Source organism: Garra rufa, chromosome 18 (assembly GCF_049309525.1).
Source record: "Garra rufa chromosome 18, GarRuf1.0, whole genome shotgun sequence".
Classification (NCBI taxonomy): domain Eukaryota; kingdom Metazoa; phylum Chordata; class Actinopteri; order Cypriniformes; family Cyprinidae; genus Garra; species Garra rufa.
Genome location: NC_133378.1, coordinates 34396703 through 34417839, shown reverse-complemented (window position 1 = coordinate 34417839; position 21137 = coordinate 34396703). Strand labels below are relative to the sequence as shown.

The 21137-nt window shown below is 35.5% G+C and overlaps 1 protein-coding gene across 3 annotated transcripts in view; it reads right to left on the bottom strand.

Annotated features, from left to right (window-relative positions):
- Positions 1 to 21137, bottom strand: part of LOC141290946 (pleckstrin homology domain-containing family G member 5-like) — a 170865-nt gene that overhangs the window by 5210 nt on the left and 144518 nt on the right. For all 3 annotated transcript variants that reach the window (XM_073823096.1, XM_073823097.1, XM_073823098.1), the window contains 11 exons: positions 11321 to 11524; positions 7456 to 7626; positions 7218 to 7313; positions 6892 to 7092; positions 5298 to 5408; positions 5011 to 5160; positions 4784 to 4921; positions 1447 to 1566; positions 950 to 1082; positions 703 to 818; positions 444 to 592 (listed from right to left, as the gene is read on the bottom strand). In XM_073823096.1, coding sequence (XP_073679197.1) covers positions 444 to 592; positions 703 to 818; positions 950 to 1082; positions 1447 to 1566; positions 4784 to 4921; positions 5011 to 5160; positions 5298 to 5408; positions 6892 to 7092; positions 7218 to 7313; positions 7456 to 7626; positions 11321 to 11524 — 1589 coding nt within the window. The remainder of the gene's footprint in view (positions 1 to 443; positions 593 to 702; positions 819 to 949; positions 1083 to 1446; positions 1567 to 4783; positions 4922 to 5010; positions 5161 to 5297; positions 5409 to 6891; positions 7093 to 7217; positions 7314 to 7455; positions 7627 to 11320; positions 11525 to 21137) is intronic.

Genomic DNA, 21137 nt, shown 5'->3' with positions numbered 1-21137 from the left:
AAAGTCTGTGTCACACAATTTTGGACCGGCCAGAAGCAATAACCAAACTGCTTCTGTGTTTATCATACTTCGCGACAGTGAATCAAAGTTATTAACTATACAGGCTACATTCAAGATTAATTGGAAATATTTGTTTCTTCAACACTATCTAAAGTTTTAATGCCTGTATAAAACAATTTAATGCTTTTTAATGCCATTTAAGGCCTTAATTTTCGCAAAATCAATTTAATGACTTTTAATGCTTTTTAATGCCCCGCGGAAACCCTGAATAAAATATGAATAAATAATATAATATTAAATATATATTTAAAAAAATACATCTAAAGAAAATAAAAAAATTAAATGTATATATTATTTAAAATTTAATAGTAAATGTAATTAAACATGAAAATAATTGAAAAATAAAAATCATGTATTTATCAGTATAAAATAACACACAATACCTATTGCTCTGATCTTTGTGTCTAAATTGAGGTGAATTAGCTGTAGAGTTACAGCTGTCCTCATCTTCCGCCTGATCTTCCTGTAGTCTTTTCTTCAGACAAGCCTTCTGTCGGCGAGCTTCCTCTGACCGCAACCGCTGCAGTTGATTCTAAAATGCAGGTACAAGTTAGATAAATCAGCAAACATCTCTAGCAAGGATCAGAGAACAAACTAAATCAGACAAAGATCATTATTGGTAATGCACCAGTACAGTTTTACCTGTACATTGCAAATTGCATCAGTCCAACTTCGCCCCTGGGTGGCGCTGTTGGCCTGAAAAGAGTAGGCAGCCACAGCGCTCTTGAACTCATTGAGGTAGATGAGGACAAATGAGCCTAAGACAGGAAAAGAAAATCAGAACTATTATTTTTAAATCTAAAATTTCACAGTATGATCTCTTCAGATCTTTAGCTGCCTGTTTTCTCATATTAAATATATATCGTAGCTAAATGTGTTTAGTGCTTACCTGTGTCTTTGAGTTCTCTGCACACAACGTTATGCAGAAGGAGAGGCTGTCGGATCACTTTCACCTTCTCTAAACGCTTCGCTGGTTTAGTGATCAGCAGCAGATCAGTAAAAAGGAAGCAGTAAACATCCATCTACACAAGATAAGAAAGAAACATATAAAACATACACTCACTCACAAACTGTATAAAAACGTTCAGGAAACTTAAAGGGATAGTTCACCAAAATATAACAATCCTGTCATTATTTACTTAACCTCATGAACACAAAAGAAGATATTATGAAGAATGTTGATAACTCCCATTGACTTTAAATGCATTTTTCCTTTATATAATGGAAGTCAATGTGAACAGAGATGGTTTAGCTACTAACATTCTTCAAAATATCTTCATCTTACAGGTTTGGAATTCATTTTTGTGTGGCTATCCCTTTAAGGGCAGCAGCTACAATTAATCATTTTAAACAGCTATTGATGAAAATGATTTAATCTGAACTAACCCTGCTGTCTTTGCCCTCTTTCATGCGGAGCGCCCCCTCCAAATGTAGTTGCCTGGTCGCTTCAGGTGAAGTGTCAATCATCGGTGCCATCAGGTCAATTCGGTTGAATTCCTTTAGAGCCTGTAGACATACAGAAAGAAGAAATGAGGAAAAAATAAGAGCTAAACATACATAAACTGTCTGCCACATAAATCATAGCCTGCTAAGATATTACAACTAAACAATGCATTTCTATGTACAGTCGTGGCCAAAAGTTTTGAGAATTACATAAATATTGGAAATTGGAAAAGTTGCTGCTTAAGTTTTTATAATAGCAATTTGCATATAGTCCAGAATGTTATGAAGAGTGATCAGATGAATGGCATAGTCCTTCTTTGCCATGAGAATTAACTTAATCCCCCAAAAAAACTTTCCACTGCATTTCACTGCTGTCATTAAAGGACCTGCTGAGATCATTTCAGTAATCGTCTTGTTAACTCAGGTGAGAATGTTGACAAGCACAAGGCTGAAGATCATTATGTCAGGCTGATTGGGTTAGAATGGCAGACTCGACATGTTAAAAGGAGTGTGATGCTTGAAATCATCGTTCTTCCAAAGAAACGCGTGCAGCCATCATTGCGTTGCATAAAAATGGCTTCACATGCAAGAATATTGTGGCTTCGAAGATTGCACCTAAATCAACAATTTATAGGATCATCAAGAACTTCAAGGAAAGAGGTTCAATTCTTGTTAAGAAGGCTTCAGGGCGTCCAAGAAAGTCCAGCAAGACCCAGGATCGTCTCCTAAAGAGGATTCAGCTGCGGGATCGGAGTGCCACCAGTGCAGAGCTTGCTCAGGAATGGCAGCAGGCAGGTGTGAGCGCATCTGCATGCACAGTGAGGCCAAGACTTTTGGAAGATGGCCTGGTGTCAAGAAGGGCAGTAAAGAAGCCACTTCTCTCCAAAAAAAAAACATCAGGGACAGATTGATCTGCAAAAAGTATGGCGAATGGACTGCTGAGGACTGGGGCAAAGTCATATTCTCCGATGAAGCCTCTTTCCGATTGTTTGGGGCATCTGGAAAAAGGCTTGTCCTGAGAAGAAAAGGTGAGCGCTACCATCAGTCCTGTGTCATGCCAACAGTAAAGCATCCTGAGACCATTCATGTGTGGGGTTGCTTCTCATCCAAGGGAGTGGGCTCACTCACAATTTTGCCCAAAAACACAGAGAATGGTACCAAAACACCCTCCAACAGCAACTTCTTCCAACAATCCAACAACAGTTTGGTGAAGAACAATGCATTTTCCAGCACGATGGAGCACCGTGCCATAAGGCAAAAGTGATAACTAAGTGGCTCGGGGACCAAAACATTGAAATTTTGGGTCCATGGATCTTAATCCCATTGAGAACTTGTGGTCAATCCTCAAGAGGCGGGTGGACAAACAAAAACCCACTAATTCTGACAAACTCCAAGAAGTGATTATGAAAGAATGGGTTGCTATCAGTCAGGATTTGGCCTAGAAGTTGATTGAGAGCATGCCCAGTCCAATTGCAGAGGTCCTGAAAAAGAAGGGCCAACGCTGCAAATACTGACTCTTTGCATAAATGTCATGTAATTGTCGATAAAAGCCTTTGAAACATATTAAGTGCTTGTAATTATATTTCAGTACATCACAGAAACAACTGAAACAAAGATCTAAAAGCAGTTTAGCAGCAAACTTTGTGAAAACTAATATTTGTGTCATTCTCAAAACTTTTGGCCACGACTGTAGTATTGTACTGCACATGATGTGTGACCCTGGACCACAAAACCAGTTTTGGGCTAATTTTTGAAATGTCCAGGGTCACACATCATGTGCAGTACAATACTACATAGAAATGCATTGTTTTCCATTGATGCACAGTGCCCTCCACAAATATTGGCACCCTTGGTAAATAAAAGCAAAGGTGGCTGTGAAAATAAATCTGCATTGTTTATCCTTTAGATCTTTCATTTAAAAAAAAATAAAATAAAAAATCACAAAATTCTAACCTTTCATTGAAGTTCATGTTGGCCACAATTATTGGCACCCCTAGAAATTTGTCTAAGTAAAAGATCTCTAAAGTATATTCTCATTAATATTACAATTGTTTAGCACACCAGGGTGGCTAGGAGTATAAAATTGTCCAGACATGACTTTCTGTTCCACAGGATTATAAATATGAGGAACACAAAGGCCAAATTCCCTTTATCATCCATCACCAAAGACCAAAAAATGTAGTTCTGATGTGCAGAACAAGTTTGTTGTAAGTGTCTGTAAGAAAAGAGCTAAAAAATGTAAAATTCCCATTTCCACCATTGGAGCAATAATTAAGAAGTTCCAATCAACTAAAGATGTCACAAATCTGCCTGGAAGAGGACATGTGTCCTCAAGAAAAATCTTCCTCGCTCAACCAAAAACAAACTCCAGCACATTCAGTTGTCAGACACGACTTGGACTTCAAACAGGACTGGCTTCTATGGTCAAATGAAACTAAAAAATAGCTTTTTGGCCACAAAGCCACCAGATGGGTTTGGTGCAAACAGGGATAAAAAAGTACCCCATGCCCACGGTTAAAAATACTGCTGGGTCTTTAATGTGGTCAGAGGTTAATGTTTTTCTGTCGGAGGTCCTGGACGTCTTGCTCAGACACATGGCATTATGGATTCTGTCAAAAACAAATGGATAAAAAAATCTAAACCCGACTGCCTCTGTTAGAAATCTTATATGGGCAGTGGTTGGATCTTCCATCAGGACAATGATCCAAAACAAACATCAAAATCAACACAAAAATGTGTCACTAAGCAAAGAATGAAGCTTGTGCCATGACCATGACCTGAACCCTGTAGAAACTAAAGAGAAGAAGCACCAACATGAAGCTGGGAATCTGAAGGACCTAGAGAGATTCTGTATGAAGGAATGGTCTCTGATCTCTGGTCAGGTGTTCTCCAAACTCATTAGACATTGTTAGAGAAAACTCAGAGCTGTTATTTTAGGAAAAGAACATTGAAATAATTGGGTGCCAATAATTGTGGCCAACCTGAACTAGAGAAAAGCATTTACTTCATAATGAGACTTCCCCCCCAGTTTCCATTGTTTTACTTCAATGAAAGGTTAGAAATTTGTGATATTTTTGAAAGGTCTAAAGAATAAACAATGCAGATTTATTTTCACAGTCACCTTTGCTCATATTTATCAAGGGTGCCAATATTAGTGGAGGGCACTGTATGGTTTTGTTAGGATAGGACAATATTTGGCTGAGATACAACTATTTGAAAATTTGGAATCTGAAGGTTGCAATAAAAATTAAATATTTTTTGTACTGGACACAGTTCTTACCCTCTCCACCTCCTCGCTGGCTCCCTCCACAGCCTCATACGACTCGACTCGAGCCGAAATGGCGGCCAGTTTCTGCTGCTCCTGTCTCTGGCGCATCTGAGAGTCCACACTGTTAATAAAGCCCTCCACACACGCCACCTAAAGACATGAACAAACATTTAGCCTATTTGATAGCCTAAAAACTGCTCAATGGGTTCTGTTTGTGAGATGAAAACTGAATGTCTAACCATGTTGTTGAGAGCATCTTTGGAGGTTTGGTCATCAGTTTTCTTCAGAATGGTTTTCAGGAGCAGAGGGTACTTGGTGAGTCTCTGGTGCGGTTTGGCTAGCATGTCCGCTAGCTTCAGACGGTTACACTGTTTATTCGTTTCTGCCCACTGTTGTGATAAAAGATTGAACGATTATAAACTATTTCAATTATATGCATTTTTACATTTCAGTTGCTTTATTTTATACTCATTTGTACTACATCAGTTTACTATACTGTCTGTTCGTTTGGTCTCAAACTCCTCACCGTGATGTAGATCTTGAAGAGCTCGTTGTCTCTCAGCAGCGAGCGCATGTATTCCATACAGCTCTCCTCCTCCATACAGTACCGGATGTACGGCTGGAACCTGGATGCAAACTATCCACACAAACAAGACACTTTTAACAACTCGACCAGAAGACAAACAGCCTGTATCTAATCCACCTTACTTATCTAAACTATATGTCTATCCAAAGTGAGTGATAGCATTTGGTGATGTACAGATGTTTGACCAAACCTCAGATGTTTGTGACATTTTTCATTGTAATATATATGAATCTATCTATCCATCTATCTATAATACATCAAACTGTCTTGTTTTCATAGGTATCTAACATATCCATCAACTGAGAAGCAAAATAACTAGAGCTGGGCAACGATTAATCACGATTAATCGCATCCTAAATAAAAGTTTTTGTGTACTATGTATAATTAGTATGTATATATAAATACACACACACACACACACACACACACACACACACACACACACACACACACACACACACACACACACACACACACACACACAAAAAATGCTTTTTTTTACTCAAAAAGAATTTCTAGACGAGTAAAAATTATTGTCTATTTTCTAGAAGTCAAAATTAATTTTTTGCTTAAAACAAGCAAAATAATCTTATTTCAAGCAGAAAACCCGATAATTTTTCTTACCCCACTGGCAGATTATTTAGCAAATTTCAAGCAAAAACTCACTTAACTTTTTTTTTCTGAAAACAAGACAATATAAGAATTTTTGATTTAAGAATTGTTAGACATTTTGGTTGGAAACAAGACAAAAATCTAAGTAAGAAAAGCATTTTTGTAGTGTACACATATATTATATAAAAAAAGTTTTATTTGGGATGCAATTAATTGTGATTAATCACGATTTATTGTGATTATTCGTTAACCAGCACTAAAAATAACATTAAGTCTTGTTTTTTGAAAAAGTGACTTTATGCTCAAAAAATAAAAATGTCCGACAATAGGTAAAAAAAACCCCAAAACGTTCTTGTCTTACTCCACTGTTAGATTTTTTCTTGTTTTAAGCATAAAGTCACTCAATTTTGATACTTGGGGTAAGAAAAAAAATCTTGTTTTCTGTTTGCAATAAGTTTTTTTTTGCTTACCCCACTGGCAGATTATTTTGCTTGTTCTAATTTAATTTTGACTTGTTTTTTCTGGAAAAGAAGGTAAATTTTTACTCGTCTAGAAAATCCTTAAATTAATCATTTTTTGGATATTTTGGCCAGAAACAAGACAAAAAGTCTAAGTAAGAAAAGCATTTTTTGCAGTGTTGTGTCAATATCGCACACCCCTACTTGACATTTTGCTACCCAAAAAAAAAAAAAAAAAACATTTCTGAAAATGTAACAAAATTGTGACTTTAATGCTAAAATGCGAGAATAAACATCTGCCAGTGGGGTAAGAAAAATAAACTTTTTTCCGTTAATGTAAGTTTATTTTTCTTGTCCCATTGGTAGATTTAAATATCAAATATTTGTAATGGAAGGCGAGACAAAACAGAGTAAAAAAATATTTATACGATGCATAGCGTAAGATTTACTGGTGTGTAACCCACCGTACTGAACCCCTCCTGCAAGTCCACTGGGTCGATCAAGCTCCGTGTGCTTCGCGCTTTCTCCAGCACCGGAAACATGGCTTGAACCCACAGCGTACAGTGCAGATGTACGATGTCGTGGATGTCGCTGAAGAGTCGCGCGGGCTCCACCTCAACCAGGAGACCGTTGTCCTGTAGATTCAGCAGGCCGCACAGGAACAGCTGCACAAACAACACAATCAGCATCCAGTTTCATTGAGGACACTTATCTAGAAAGGCAACTTCAAATCTTCTGAAAGACAGAAATACACTGACAAAGAGAAATTAAAATGGCTGCCACAACTTACATCAGTGATGACCCTGAGTTTCTTTATGTATGTAGCCTCGGTTTGGATCAGTTCCCATATCGCCTCTTGCTGCTGAAACTGACGTCTACTTAGACTCTGAAAACAGGCAGAGAAAAATGCAATTGGTTAATGGGACAACTGATGGTAATTGTATGATCAATAGATGGAAATAGATGGTTATGCATCATCCCATGGGATTATGTCCCATTACAGAAGATCAGTCACATTGTGTCAGTACCTCAGGGTCATCCAGTAGTTCTCTCCAGCTGTCCTCGAGCGTCAGGATCGGCTCCTCCTCTTCCTCCTCCCAGGAATCCTGGTAAAAGGCGAGCTGAGGAGGAACCTTGGGCAGACCGAACTGTGTGTATGCCTGCAACTTCGTATGAAGCAGCTCCACACGGTCCACCTCCTAACGTACACAAAGAAAACGGAAAATTTAGATCCTGTATCCACATCGACTTTGCCATTTCAAATAAATGGTGGTCTTTTAAACTTTCAATTCATCAAGGAATTCTAAAAATGTATCAGTTTCCGCAAAAAATATCAAATCAGCATATTAGAATGATTTCTGAAGGATCATGTGACATTGAAGACTGGAGTTATGATGCTGAAAATTCAGCTTTGCATCACTGGAATAAATTACATTTCAAAATATATTCAAATAGAAAACAGTTATTGTAAATTGAAATAATATTTTACAATATTACTGTTTATTTTCTATATTTTTGATCAAACAATTGAACCTTGGTGAGTGTAAGAGACTTTCAAAAACATTTTAAAATCTTACCAACCTTAAAATTTAATGGTAGTGTACCCTGGACCACAAAACCAGTCATAAGGGTCAAATTGAGATTTAATATATCATCTGAAAGCCAAATAAATAAGCTTTCCATTGGTTTGTTTTACAGCTGTTTGAAAATCTGAAATCTGAGGGTGCAAAAAAAAAAATCTAAATATTGATTAAAAAATTATTTTTAGCATATTACTAATAAAATTAAGTTTTGATATATTTATGGTAGGAAATATACAAAATATCTTCATGGAACAGGATCTTTACTTAATATTCTAATGATTTTTGGCATAAAAGAAAAATCATTTTGACCCATACAATATATTTTTGGCTATTGCTACAAATATACCTGTGCTACTTAAGACTGGTTTAGTGGTCCAGGGTGACATATTTCAAAGAACACCAAGGTATTACAATGGTACATGTTCAAAAATCATAGTATTGCCATGCTAAATATCCCCACAATGCTATAATGGTTTGTTTTGTTAATGATAGAACCCTTTTAAAATCAACAGAACAACTATAAAGAGTCCCTAGCATTAACAAAGTTTGCAATCAAAGCACAATTCACATCAGCAGACCACCAAAAACTGTCAGACAACAGAGGCGCTGCCTGTCTGTTCCAACAAAGCACCCCCGACAGGGTTTATGACACCTTACAAACACCCCTTTCCCTAAACACCACCATCTCTTTAACTTCACAATTAAAGCCCATCCATTCATGTCAGTGACCCTCTCTGACAGCCCGTGTGCCACTGGGGCTATTGTCCTGTAATGGGATGGCCGGTGTACTTATGACAACGAGTATTTAGCATTGAGTGCTTCCAAACAATAGAGGCCAGACACAGATGGACTATAGGCTGCCAGTGGTGGCCACTGGAGATGGTGGGTTGGCCCTGGTTAACCCTTCTTTTTTAAAAAAAGAGTCCCAGTGGGACGCAAGAACACCCCCTGTCTGTCTTCTTTGGGGGTTTCATGGCTGGTTGTGAAAGAGATGGAAGTGTGAAATGACAGGTGAGTGACAGCTACCGTCTTTATTAGCCATGCATCTGGTGGAAATGCAGACCGAAACTTCTCAGAGGGGGGAGTTTTTTTTTTTTTTTTTTTTTTTTTTTTTTTAAAGGATCATTGGATTTAGTTTGTTATATAGTTTTGTCTATCAAGGGAATAGTTCACCAAAAATTTAAATTTGATGAACATTTACTCACCCCTAGGCCATATAAGATGTAGATGAGGACTTGTATTTCAGCTGGAAGCCACAATTTGAAGTTAAAAACATCTTGGTGTATTTGTTTCTTACAAACACGTAGCTTTACACTTTACAAGATGTTAATTGATGGACTGTAGTCGTGTGGATTACTTATGGATTATTGTGATGTTTTTTCAGCTATTCTGACTACACCCATTCAGATCCATTGGTGAGCAAGTGATGTAATGCTAACTTTCTCCAAATGTGTTTTGATGAAGAAACTCATATACATCTTGGATCGCCTGAGGGAGAGTACATTTTTGTAAACTGTAATATACAATTATTGGTTTATTAAAAAAAAAAAAATTGTTGCAAATATGTTGCAACCTACTATAAACAAAGATATTTCTTCAGGCTCCAGTTTGAGTTTCAGTGAATCATATTTACATGAGATCTTTTTACTGGATATTGCACCAACATATCCTGTTTGGGTCATCCAAGATGTATATGTGTTTGTTTCTTCCTTGTCTTCTTCCTCATTCCAGCTAGTCAATTCCAGCCAAAATATGAGTCCGTAATTTATAATAACGCTTCCTCCAGTGAAGAAGCCCATCTTCTGTTGTCCTCTCACATCAAAATCCACCAAAATATTTGTTTAGAGCTACTTTTGACAGGTTATTGCAACAGCGTTTTAGTGCCACGTTACAGAATAAAAAAAATCGAAGATTATGAGATTTAAATCGTAATATTTCGAGAATAAAATCCAAATATTAAAGGAATAAAACTGAAATATTAAGAGAATTAAGTCAAAAAGTTTTGAGAATAAAGTCAAAATATTTAGAAAATAAAGTCAAAATTACGAGAATTTATTTGTAGCAATTACGAGACTAAAATTCTAATATTTTGAGAGTATCTTTATTCTCGAAACATTCCGTCTTCATTCTTGAATCATTCCGACTTCATTCTCGAAACATTCCGACTTTATTCTCAAAAGATTCCAACTTTATTCTCGAAACATTCCAACTTTATTCTCGAATCATTCCGACTTCATTCTCGAAACGTTACGACCTTATTGTCGAAACATTCCCACTTTTTTCTTGAATCATTCCGACTTCATTCTCGAATCATTCCGAATAATGTTACAAATTAATAAATTTGTAAAATTCACACTCCATACACCATAATAATGACAACGCTAAATCCAGATTTGCAAATTTTACAAATTTATTAAAAATAAAACACTGAAATAAGTGCATTGCATAAGTATTCATACCCTTAACTCAGTACATAGTTGAAGCACTTTTACAGCCTCAAGTCTTTTTGGGTATGATGTGACAAGCTTTGCACATCTGCATTTGGCAATTATCTGCCATTCTTTGCCTCACCTTTTCACCTCTCAAGCTCTGTCAGCTTGGATGGGGGCTGGCAGACATTTTCTAGAGTCCTGTTTGTTCCAATCTTATGTTATGGATAATGGAGGCTACATGCTTCTGTGAACCTTCAATGCAGCAGATTTTTTTTTAACTCTTCCCTAGATCATTGCCTTAACGCAAGTCTGTCACTGTGCTCTACAGGCAGTTATCTTGACCTCAGGACTTGGTTTTTGCTCTGATATGCATTTTCAGCTGTTAGACCTTTTCTGAGAGGTGCGTGCCTTTCTAAGTCATACTCATTCAAGTGAATTTGCCACAGTTTAACTCCACTCGAAGTGTAGTAACATCTAGAAGCAATATGAATGCCCATGAGCTAAATTTTCGAGTGTCCCAGAAAAGGGTATGAGTACTTATGCAATGGGATCTTTTCAGTTTTTTGTTTTTAATAAATTTGCACAAATGTTAAAAACCTAATTTTTGCTTTGCCATTATGGAGTAGGGAGTGTAGATTGATGTGGGGAAAAAAGTAATTTAAAGTAGTTTAACATAAGGCAGCAACATAACAAAATGTGAAAAAAATGAAGGGGTATGAATAATTTCGCAAGGCACTGTAGCTATTTCATCAGCCTCCAGTTTGAGTTTTGTTTTTTTAAATCATGTTTACATGAGATCTTTTTACTGGAAATCCCATCAACACTTCCTGCTTTCATGAACTTCCTGAGGTTTTCGAGATGAGTGAGATAAGGTTTACCTTTCCAGATCCAGCGCCGAAGAACACACTGATCCGACTGGTGGCACGGTTCTTCCAGTTATCTGGTCCGGCTGCCACTCCGGGCAGTGAACCTCCTGGAGCCACGCTCGGTAAAGACCCGCCTAACATGGCCAGACTGTCTGGGGATGGGATGTTGGCATCACCCAGAAACTCCGTCATGTTCTTCCGCCGACGGGCCTGACCCTGTGATAAGAAAGAGATGGAGGATTGTAAGATCTTAGGTGGGAATCACAACGTTTACACATGTAGAAAGATAGAGGTTTGTGAGAAAGGTATCAACAAGTATGTCAAGGACAATAGGCCGAGAGATACGAGAGAGACCGTTATCAGTAACACTACACTAGAGAATGAGGGAGTGTGAGAGAGGTAAACACGAGATTTAGGAACAGATTGAAAGAGACATGTGGGGTGAAAGCAAATAAAGTAAATGTACCAGCATTCATCTAAAGATAACAAACCACAAGCACAAAATAAAATAAACTAGAAATAAGGGTTGGCGCAGATTTACAATCACAATGTTTTTAATTAGAATAGAATAGTGAATATGTGACCCTGGAAACCAGTCATAAGGGTCCATTTTTTATAAATAGCTGACTTTCCATTGATGCATAGTTTGTAAGGATGGGACAATATTTGGCCAAGATACAACTGTTTAAAAATCTGGAATCAGAGGGTGCAAAAAAATCTAAACATTGAGAAAATCGCTTTTAAAATTGTCCAAATAAAGTTCTCAGCAATGCATATTACTAATTAGAATTAAGTTCTGATATATTTATGGTAGGAAATGTACAAAATATCTTTATGAACATGATCTTTACTTAAAGGAACACTCCACTTTTTTTGGAAATAGGCTCATTCTCCAACTCCCCCCGAGTTAATAAGTTGATTTTTTACCATTGTGAAATCCATTCAGCCGTTCTCCTGTTCTGGCGATTTCACTTTTAGCATAGCTTAGCATAAATCATTGAATCCTATTAGGTCCACGTTCAAAAATGACCAACGAGTTTCGATATTTGTCCTATTTCAAACTTGACTCTTCTGTAGTTATATCGTGTACTAAGACCGGCGGAAAATGTAAAGCTGCGATTTTCTAGGCTGATAAGATTAGGAACTACACTCCCATTCTGGCGTAATAGTCAAGGAAGTTTGCTGCCGTAATATGGCCGCAGCAGGCGCAGTAATATCACACAGCGCCTGAAATTAGTTCCCAGCTAGGTTAGCATTTGCACATGTGCTGCGTGATATTACTGCGCCTGCTTCAGCCTTATTACGGCAGCAAACTTCCTTGACTATTACGCCGGAATGGAAGTGTAGTTCCTAATCCTATCGGCCTAGAAAACCGCAGCTTTACATTTCCGCTGGTCTTAGTACACGATATAACTACAGAAGAGTCAAGTTTTAAATAGGACAAATATGGAAACTCGTTGGTCATTTTTGAACGCGATGCTATTGGTCTAATAGGATTCAATAATCTATGCTAAGCTATGCTAAAAGTGATATCGCCAGAACAGGAGAACGGCTGAATGGATTTCACAACGGTAAAAATCAACTTATTAACTCGGGGGGAGTTGGAGAATGAGCCTATTTCCAAAAAAAAGTGGAGTGTTCCTTTAATATCTTAATGATTTTTGGCAGAAATCGATAATTTTGACCCATATAATGTATATTACCAACCCTAGCTCCACACATGGAAAAATTAGAGCTCCTTAGAGAGGACATTAGCAGAAACATGTAACATAATGCAGTATGATTCATACTGACTTTTCCAAACAATAAGATCCTGCTGAATGTTACATTACAAAAATGTTATTTCCTCATACATCATACCAAAGTCAAGGAGGTCAGCAGTTCTGCTTATAAAGCTCAAGACTGCTATTGTTTCCTAAGCAATTGTTCTGCTATAGAGCATTGCAACATCTTTCTATTTAGACACACTCCCTCTTACAGGCTGCACCGAGTTAAACAAACAAACAAACAGCTGTTTAGTATCTAAGGAAGTAGTAATCTCGCTGAGCGGGAGGCAGACGGGCTTGTTGACCATTCGCCAGGGCGCAGGGAATTCCACTGCCCTGAGTGCCGTTACCCACTAACAACTCCTGCAAATTCCACAGACGGCTACGACATTTTTGGGGAATGCACAAAAAAACAGGAAAGGTCTGAAGACAAAACAATGGAATTCCCTAAACAAACACAAGTGAGGCTGATACCTGCTGCAATAAGAGAAGTATTTGGTTTAAACACTTTAGAGACTTGTGCAGACGTTTCATACAATTAAATGCACTTTTAATTTAAGTGTATTTTACTATATGTGACCCTGGACCACAAAAACAATCATAAGGGTCATTTTTTTTTAAACTGAGATTTATGCATCATCTAAAAGCTGATAAATAAGCTTTCCATTGATGTATGGTTTGTTAAGATAGGACCATTTTTGGCCGAGATATAACTATTTGAAAATCTGGAATTTGAGGGTGCAAAAAAAATTTGAATATTGAGAGAATCACCTTTTTAAGTTGTCCAAATGAAGTTCTTAGCAATGCATATTACTAATCAAAATTAAGTTTTGATATATTTATGGTAGGAAATTTACTAAATTATTACGACACTGTAGTTCAAACGTTTGGGATCAGTACGATTTTTTTAAAGAAGTCTCTTATGCTCATCAAAGCTTAATTTATTTGATTAAAAATACAGAAGAAACAGTAATACTGTGAAATATTACTGCAATTTAAAATAGTGTTTTTCTATTTTAATATACTTTAAAATAGATGTGATGCAAAGCTGAATTTTCAGCATCATTACTCCAGTCTTCAAAATCACATGATCCTTCAGAAATCATTCTAACATGTCAATTTATTATCAATGTTAAAAACAGTCGTGCTGCTTAATTTTTTTGCAACCTGTGATGCTTTTTTAGATTCTTTGATGAATAAAAAGTTAAAAAGAACCGCATTTGCTCAAAATGGAAATCTTTTCTAACAAAATAAGTCTTTACCATCACTTTAGCAATTTAACATCCTTGCTGAATACAAGAATTAAAGGAGGAAAGAGAAAAAAATACTGACCCCAAATTTTAAACGGTAGTGTATATTGTTACAAAAGATTTCTATTTTAAATAAATTCATTAAGGGATCCTAAAAAAGAAGTATGACAGGTTCCAAACAAACAACCGTTTCCAACACTGATGATAAATCAGCATATTAGAATGATTTTTGAAAGATCATGTGACACTGAAGACTAGAGTAATGATGCTAAAAAAATTCAGCTTTGCGTCACAGGAATAAATAAAATTTAAGTATATTCAAATACAAAACTACAATTTTAAATTGCAATAATATTACTGTTTTTTTCTGTATTAGTAATTCAATAAAAGCAGCATTGATGAGCAGAAAAGGCTTGTTTCAAAAACTTTTACTGATCCCAAACTTTTAAACAGCAGTGTATTTAAAATAGGTTTTCCATTTGAATATACTTTAAAATGCAACTTATTCCTGTGATGATAAAGCTGAATTTTCAGCATCATTACTCCAGTCCTCAGCATCACAAGATCCTTTAGAAATCATTCTAATATTCTGAAGAAACAGAAATACCGAAACCCTTTTTTCTTTTCAGAATTCTTCAATGAACAGAAATTCAAAAGATCAGTATAAATCTGAAATACAAATATTTAACATTATACACATCTTTAATGTCACTTTTGGTCAACTTAATATGAAAAAACTATTACATTTTATATAATTTCAATAAATACTTGCTATTGCTTAAGGAAAGACATTGCAGTTAAAAAAACGTTTTTTTTTTTATGCACCTGTCAAGTTTGAGATTTTGGGCTTTTTGGTTTTTCATAAAGTGTTTTTTCAGACTAGTGGAAAGAAAACATCCAAAAAAAAAAACACTGTTAAGTGTTTCTTTTATAGCACTTGATCTATTTGTGTCAATAGATTTCAATTACAATACATATTTTAAAGGCCGTTTTCTCAAAATGAGTTTTTTCCTCCTACACTGAGCCATAAATCTCCACTTCAGTAGCACTTACACACACCAAACTTTACATTTATATTCTTGTCTACATCCTGAAGGTTTTTTACAGAGGGATTTGTTCATATATAATTTGCTTGATTTTTATACATTTCATTCCTCAAAAAAAAAAAAAAAATGGTTTTCTGCCTGTGACAAAATAAGATACCCCAAATCATTTGACTCTAATCTGTCAAAAAAATTAAACAAGAATTTTGAAACTGACTTCATCCAGCGTTAAGTTTTTTGTACTAGAAATTTATGCAAACTAGCGCATCTTTCAGTAAATAATGCCTCATTTGCATATTAAAAACCTTACATTTTAGAAAACTTGTAATATAAAAAAATTTGCAATTATCCATGTAATCAATCAACCCATCAAGTAAGGTAAGAAGTATTAGTTAATTTTTCTTACCCTATTCACCTGCAGTGTCTTGCATGACATGCATAAAAAAAATGATTGAAATTTCCTTTCAAGTCATTGCTTGAGCCTCACAAACAACTAAATCCACTACCAAGCCATGTACTGCATGTAACAACCTCCGAAGCATCTACACAGGCTATTTATAATTTAATTAAGATTCCTTCAAAATCTCTTCTCAGTTGGCAGGGCAAATCAAGAACATCCATGCAACGGATGAAATAAAAGAACGGCGGATCGGCCACTTAGCCCCCTTTGCTAAATTTAGAACAGAGGCAAAGAGACAAGCAGACGATGGACTTTGATGAGGGGATTTCTGCGGAATCTGGGGTGAAAGGATGAGGACACAGATGTCAGGAAACGTCCCTACTTTGAGGAGGATTGACAACGGACAACAGACGTCTGACTGCTGGCTATAACCACACAACCAGTATTGGAGGCGAAAACTCAAGACAAAAATTGACTTTCGGCACAGTGTTAAAAAATACTGCCATAAAACAAACACATACTATACATTTATGATTTTATCATAGGGTTATTTTATGGAAAACGCACAAGCAGCAAAGAAAGTACTGTATAAAGATCAATGGGAAGTAGAAACGCCACATCAAAAGAAATCCTTCTGTTGAAAGACACACATCTATAATTTACATGGATCGCTAAATCAATATTCAGCTTTTACGCCCCCACTTAATGCAACTTTCTAAACACCAAACAACAACTTAACACAGCACCAATTGTTAAAAAAAATGCAAAAACACCCACTTTACAGTCAGCTCTACCCAGCGATTCTCATTCTTTGCGGATACTGAATAACCAGCAAATTTATGAAGCGGAACAGGGTTCCCAAAGCATCTGATCTACTCACCATGGAAGCGAGCGGCATGTCAAAAGAGAGGTAGACCATGGTAATCTCTCAGCCGGGTTCACGAAGCCTGACCCATGCTAGAGCCAGCTGCTACTTTCACTCAAAGCCTCCTCTCATCAATCGCTCAAAAAACACAAACAAATACACGAGTGCTGTAGATCCTGTAACTCCTGGATGAGTGTTAAAAGAGTTCTTGAGACAAAACGAAGAGTGTAAAATGACAAATCACTCATTTGAATTCAGCGCTCCTTCTGAAAAGTACGAGGTGTATCAGGGCTCGCTACTTGGTCCTTTTTAGTTTTCCAACGCTTCTCAACCTGCAACGAGAGGTAAAGCTGTCTGACTGAGCTTGTCTGCCTGCATTACTGAATAGGACAGCCCAAACGTCATGGCAACTAGGAGGATCTTGTCCCATTGTGTGGGACAGGAAAGAGAGGTGTGGCTGCTTAAAGACAGAGGGTCACATGTGAAGAGGGAGGAGAGAATACGACCGCTTGCGGAGTCCCAGAAACCCATCCTGCTGCCTCAAAAAAAGCCAAAGCCAAAGCTTTTTTGATTTGGAAGTCCTCTAAAATCAGTTCCTTTACATAGAAAACGATTACACATTTATGAAAAGTACATTTAAGACTTTTACAAATCTTAAAAGCATGTTTTACATTATTGAGTTTATTCATTTAATCCATTTAATTATTCAGTCTATCATTGACAGAGATGTTTTGATGATCCTCTGGATTTATGATAAAGCGAAAGTGGCATTCCTGCTCTCCGAGTGATTTCCAAGCATCCCATTCTACCTTACTGTAACAGGGAAATGATCTCCGCAGTATGAAACTCTGGGAATTCCCAGACTATAGTATGTGCTGTGACAAGTCTTGAATTTCTGCATGGTTGTTGGCCACGGCGAGCCCAATGACGTGTGACGTGTGCGCGCTACTTTACCATTAAATAAACAGGTTCATCATCTTTAATAATTGAATTGATGATACTCCCAATTAAAGCCGTTTAAGAAATTGAGTCCCAGCCCTGGGCTTGCAGGTTTGGCGCATTAATTACTCATTATTTGGCATGTATGCATGACCTGATGTACACTGAAATTATACATAATAACATATGTAATATGTAATAACTCAAAGGTGATAATAGATATAATGTTCTACAAATCCTTAGAATCAACATAAACTGCTCACAATCCATTTACTTTAGTAATGTAATGCCTAGAGTGATATTCAGAGAGACGAAATGTAGGGCGGGACTGGTGTTTAACAAAAATCTAAGACGAGAAAAAAGACATTACAGTCATTTTATAAAAATGCTGACTAACGAAATCTTCGATATTGGAATTATGCAGTATGCTCCTTATGACTTAAGGCAATATTAAACAAACAAACAAACAAAAAGCTTCTTAATGTCAACTACACATACATACATACATACACACACACACACACACACACATATACATATATATATACATATATACATATATACATATATACATATATATATATATATATATATATATATATATATATATATATAAATTAAATAAAAAGGAATATATATGTATAATATTTAAAAAATGTTAAATAAAGATATATTTTAAATATATATATTTTTAAATGACAAAATATTTATTTTCCACAGTGGGTGCATATAAAAAATAAAAAATAAATAATATAAGAAAGAAGAAGGGAGAGAGAGAGAGAAATAAATGCATAAATAATAATAAAAAAACATATTAAAATAAAATATTTAAAAATATTTTAATCAAAATATATTTAAATAAAAACTTATAACAGATAATCTACAATATTTGAATTACACAGAATGTTCCTTATTTATTTAAAAACATACTAATAAATTTATTAAAAGGTCAACTACATATAAAAAATAGAAACAATAAATAAAACCAAAATAAGAAAATACATTTTAAATAAAAATATATTTTAAATAAAATAAATCTGCAATATCTGAATTACACAGCATGTTCCTTGTTTATTTAAAAAATACTAATTTATTCATTAATATGTCAACTACATATAAAAAATAATAAATAAAACAAAAATAAGAAAATACATTTTAAATAAAACAATTATTATTTAAAATAAAATCTACAATATTTAAATTAGACAGTATGTTGCTTATTACTTTACGCAATATTTAAAATAAATAAATAAAAATACTAATAAATTTCTTAATTTCAACTACATAAAAAAAAAAAAAAAAAAATAAGAAAGAAGAAAAAGAATAAAGAGGACAGATAGGTATATAGATAGATAGGTAGATAGATATTAAAATAAAATATTTTAAATATTTATATATAATATTTTTTTAATAAAAATATGTTTAAATAAAAAGTGGGTGCACAGAAATAAGATATTTATTTATTTGTAAAATAAAATAAATCTACGATATCTGAATTACACAGCATGTTCCTTCTTTATTTAAAAAAATACTAATAAATTTATTAAAATGTCAACTACATATGTGACCCTGGACCACAAAACCAGTCATAAGGTTAAATTTTGATGTTTAAATTGAGATGTAAATAAGCTTTCTATTGATGTATGGTTTGTTAGGATAGGACAATATTTGGCCGAGATACATCTATTTGAAAATCTGGAATCTGAGGGTGCAAAAAAATCTAAATACTGAGAAAATCACCTTTAAAGTTGTCCAAATTAAGTTCTTAACAATGCATATTACTAATCAAAAATTACATTTTGATATATTTATAGTTGGAATTTTACAAAAAATTTCAATGGAACATGATCTTTACTTAAGTTCCTAATGATTTTTGGCATAAAAGAAAAATCAATAATTTTGACCCATACAATGTATTTTTGGCTATTGCTACAAATATACCCCAGCGACTTAAGACTGTTTTTGTGGTCCAGTGGGTGCACAGAAATAAGACATTTATTTATAAATAAAATAAAAGTCATGTTAAGTGTTTAGCAGTCAGCTGAGGTCTTCAAGCTGACATTTCCCCACTGCTTAAATTTACCGGCACTCAAATCAATTCCTCTTCTACCTAGTTAAAATATTACCGCTTACCACAACATACTCCTGAACCTTCCTGAAACCCTGATTCCTGTCAACAACTGATTGACCACTGAGAACTGATGCATGTAACCACTCTTTTATTTAAACCTTCTCTAGACAACACGGTTCAACTCAATAACACCACAAACCAGTGTGAAGATAAGAACTGCTTTTGATCAAGCTTTGAATAATGATGAAACAAAGGGAAGCAGAAGAACAGCTTAAGTGACCAACACCTTAAGCCACAAAAACATGTTAGACAAACACCATTCTGAGTGTCAACACAGGACTAGTCTCAGGGCCAATGTCACCCACTTCAATTAGTCAAAGCAGAGGCAGAACAAAGAGCCATTGAAGCTTAAGGACAGACGATTAATCAGTGATCAAAACCACGATACGACCTTATCGTCTGACGAGATAACCACGTCTGTCTAGCACAGGGGCCTAAACTTGTGCCATGATGCTAACGGCTTTCCATTACGCACACATTCAGCTTCCATTACACATGAACACGTAATATCTTCCCACTCGATACAAACATTTGCTCAATAAGAAATACTCTGCAATCAGAGATGTTTACCTGACACTTCATTGGCGATGGACTTTCAGGATCCATGTGGAGCAGATCCCAACTGTGCCATGAGGATAGACGTCTAAAACGTACCATGATCTGACCTTAGCCAATCACTTAAGTGCACGTCTTACTCTAAACGTCAGCAGTCAACATCCAGAGAAGGGGCAGAAATGAAGATTCAAGCTAGAAATCTCCACATGTGCTCAGGTTGTGGATGACAGCGAGTAGTTTTTAAGCTTTTTGCTTCAATCTACTCCTCCCATCTTCTCCAAAGTCACTTTCCACATCACAGGACACAACAATCACACACTAGATCCTGATCCCTCCCACAACAAACACACACAAGATCGCTTTTTTATGGTATGGTAGTATCAGGTAAGTAGGTGAGCGAATGTGGGTCATGTTTCATCACAAAATCAAAGGAAATAAACAATAACATGACATTTGCTTTGATGAAAAGTTCGCAGCTTGTCATTTTCAACACTGTTAAGCATTTTCTAATTACTATTTTACTATTAATATCACTATTTTTGTAATTAAACAAAGATTTCAGTTGTGAAGTATTGCAATCATTGTAGTCTGTTGTACAATTTTATGAAATATAAAATATTAAGGAATTGTCTTGTTGTTTAAATGTCAACTATGTATAAAAATAAAAACAAATAATATCGAAATGTGACCCTGGACCACAAAACCAGTCTTAAGTCGCATGGTCTTAAGTTGACATACATTGTATGGGTCAAAATGATCGCTTTTTCTTTTTTGCCAAAAAAGATTGAGATATTTTGTAAAGATCAACATCCATGAAGATATTTAGTAAATTTCCTACCATAAATATATCAACACTTAATTTTTGATTAGTAATATGCAT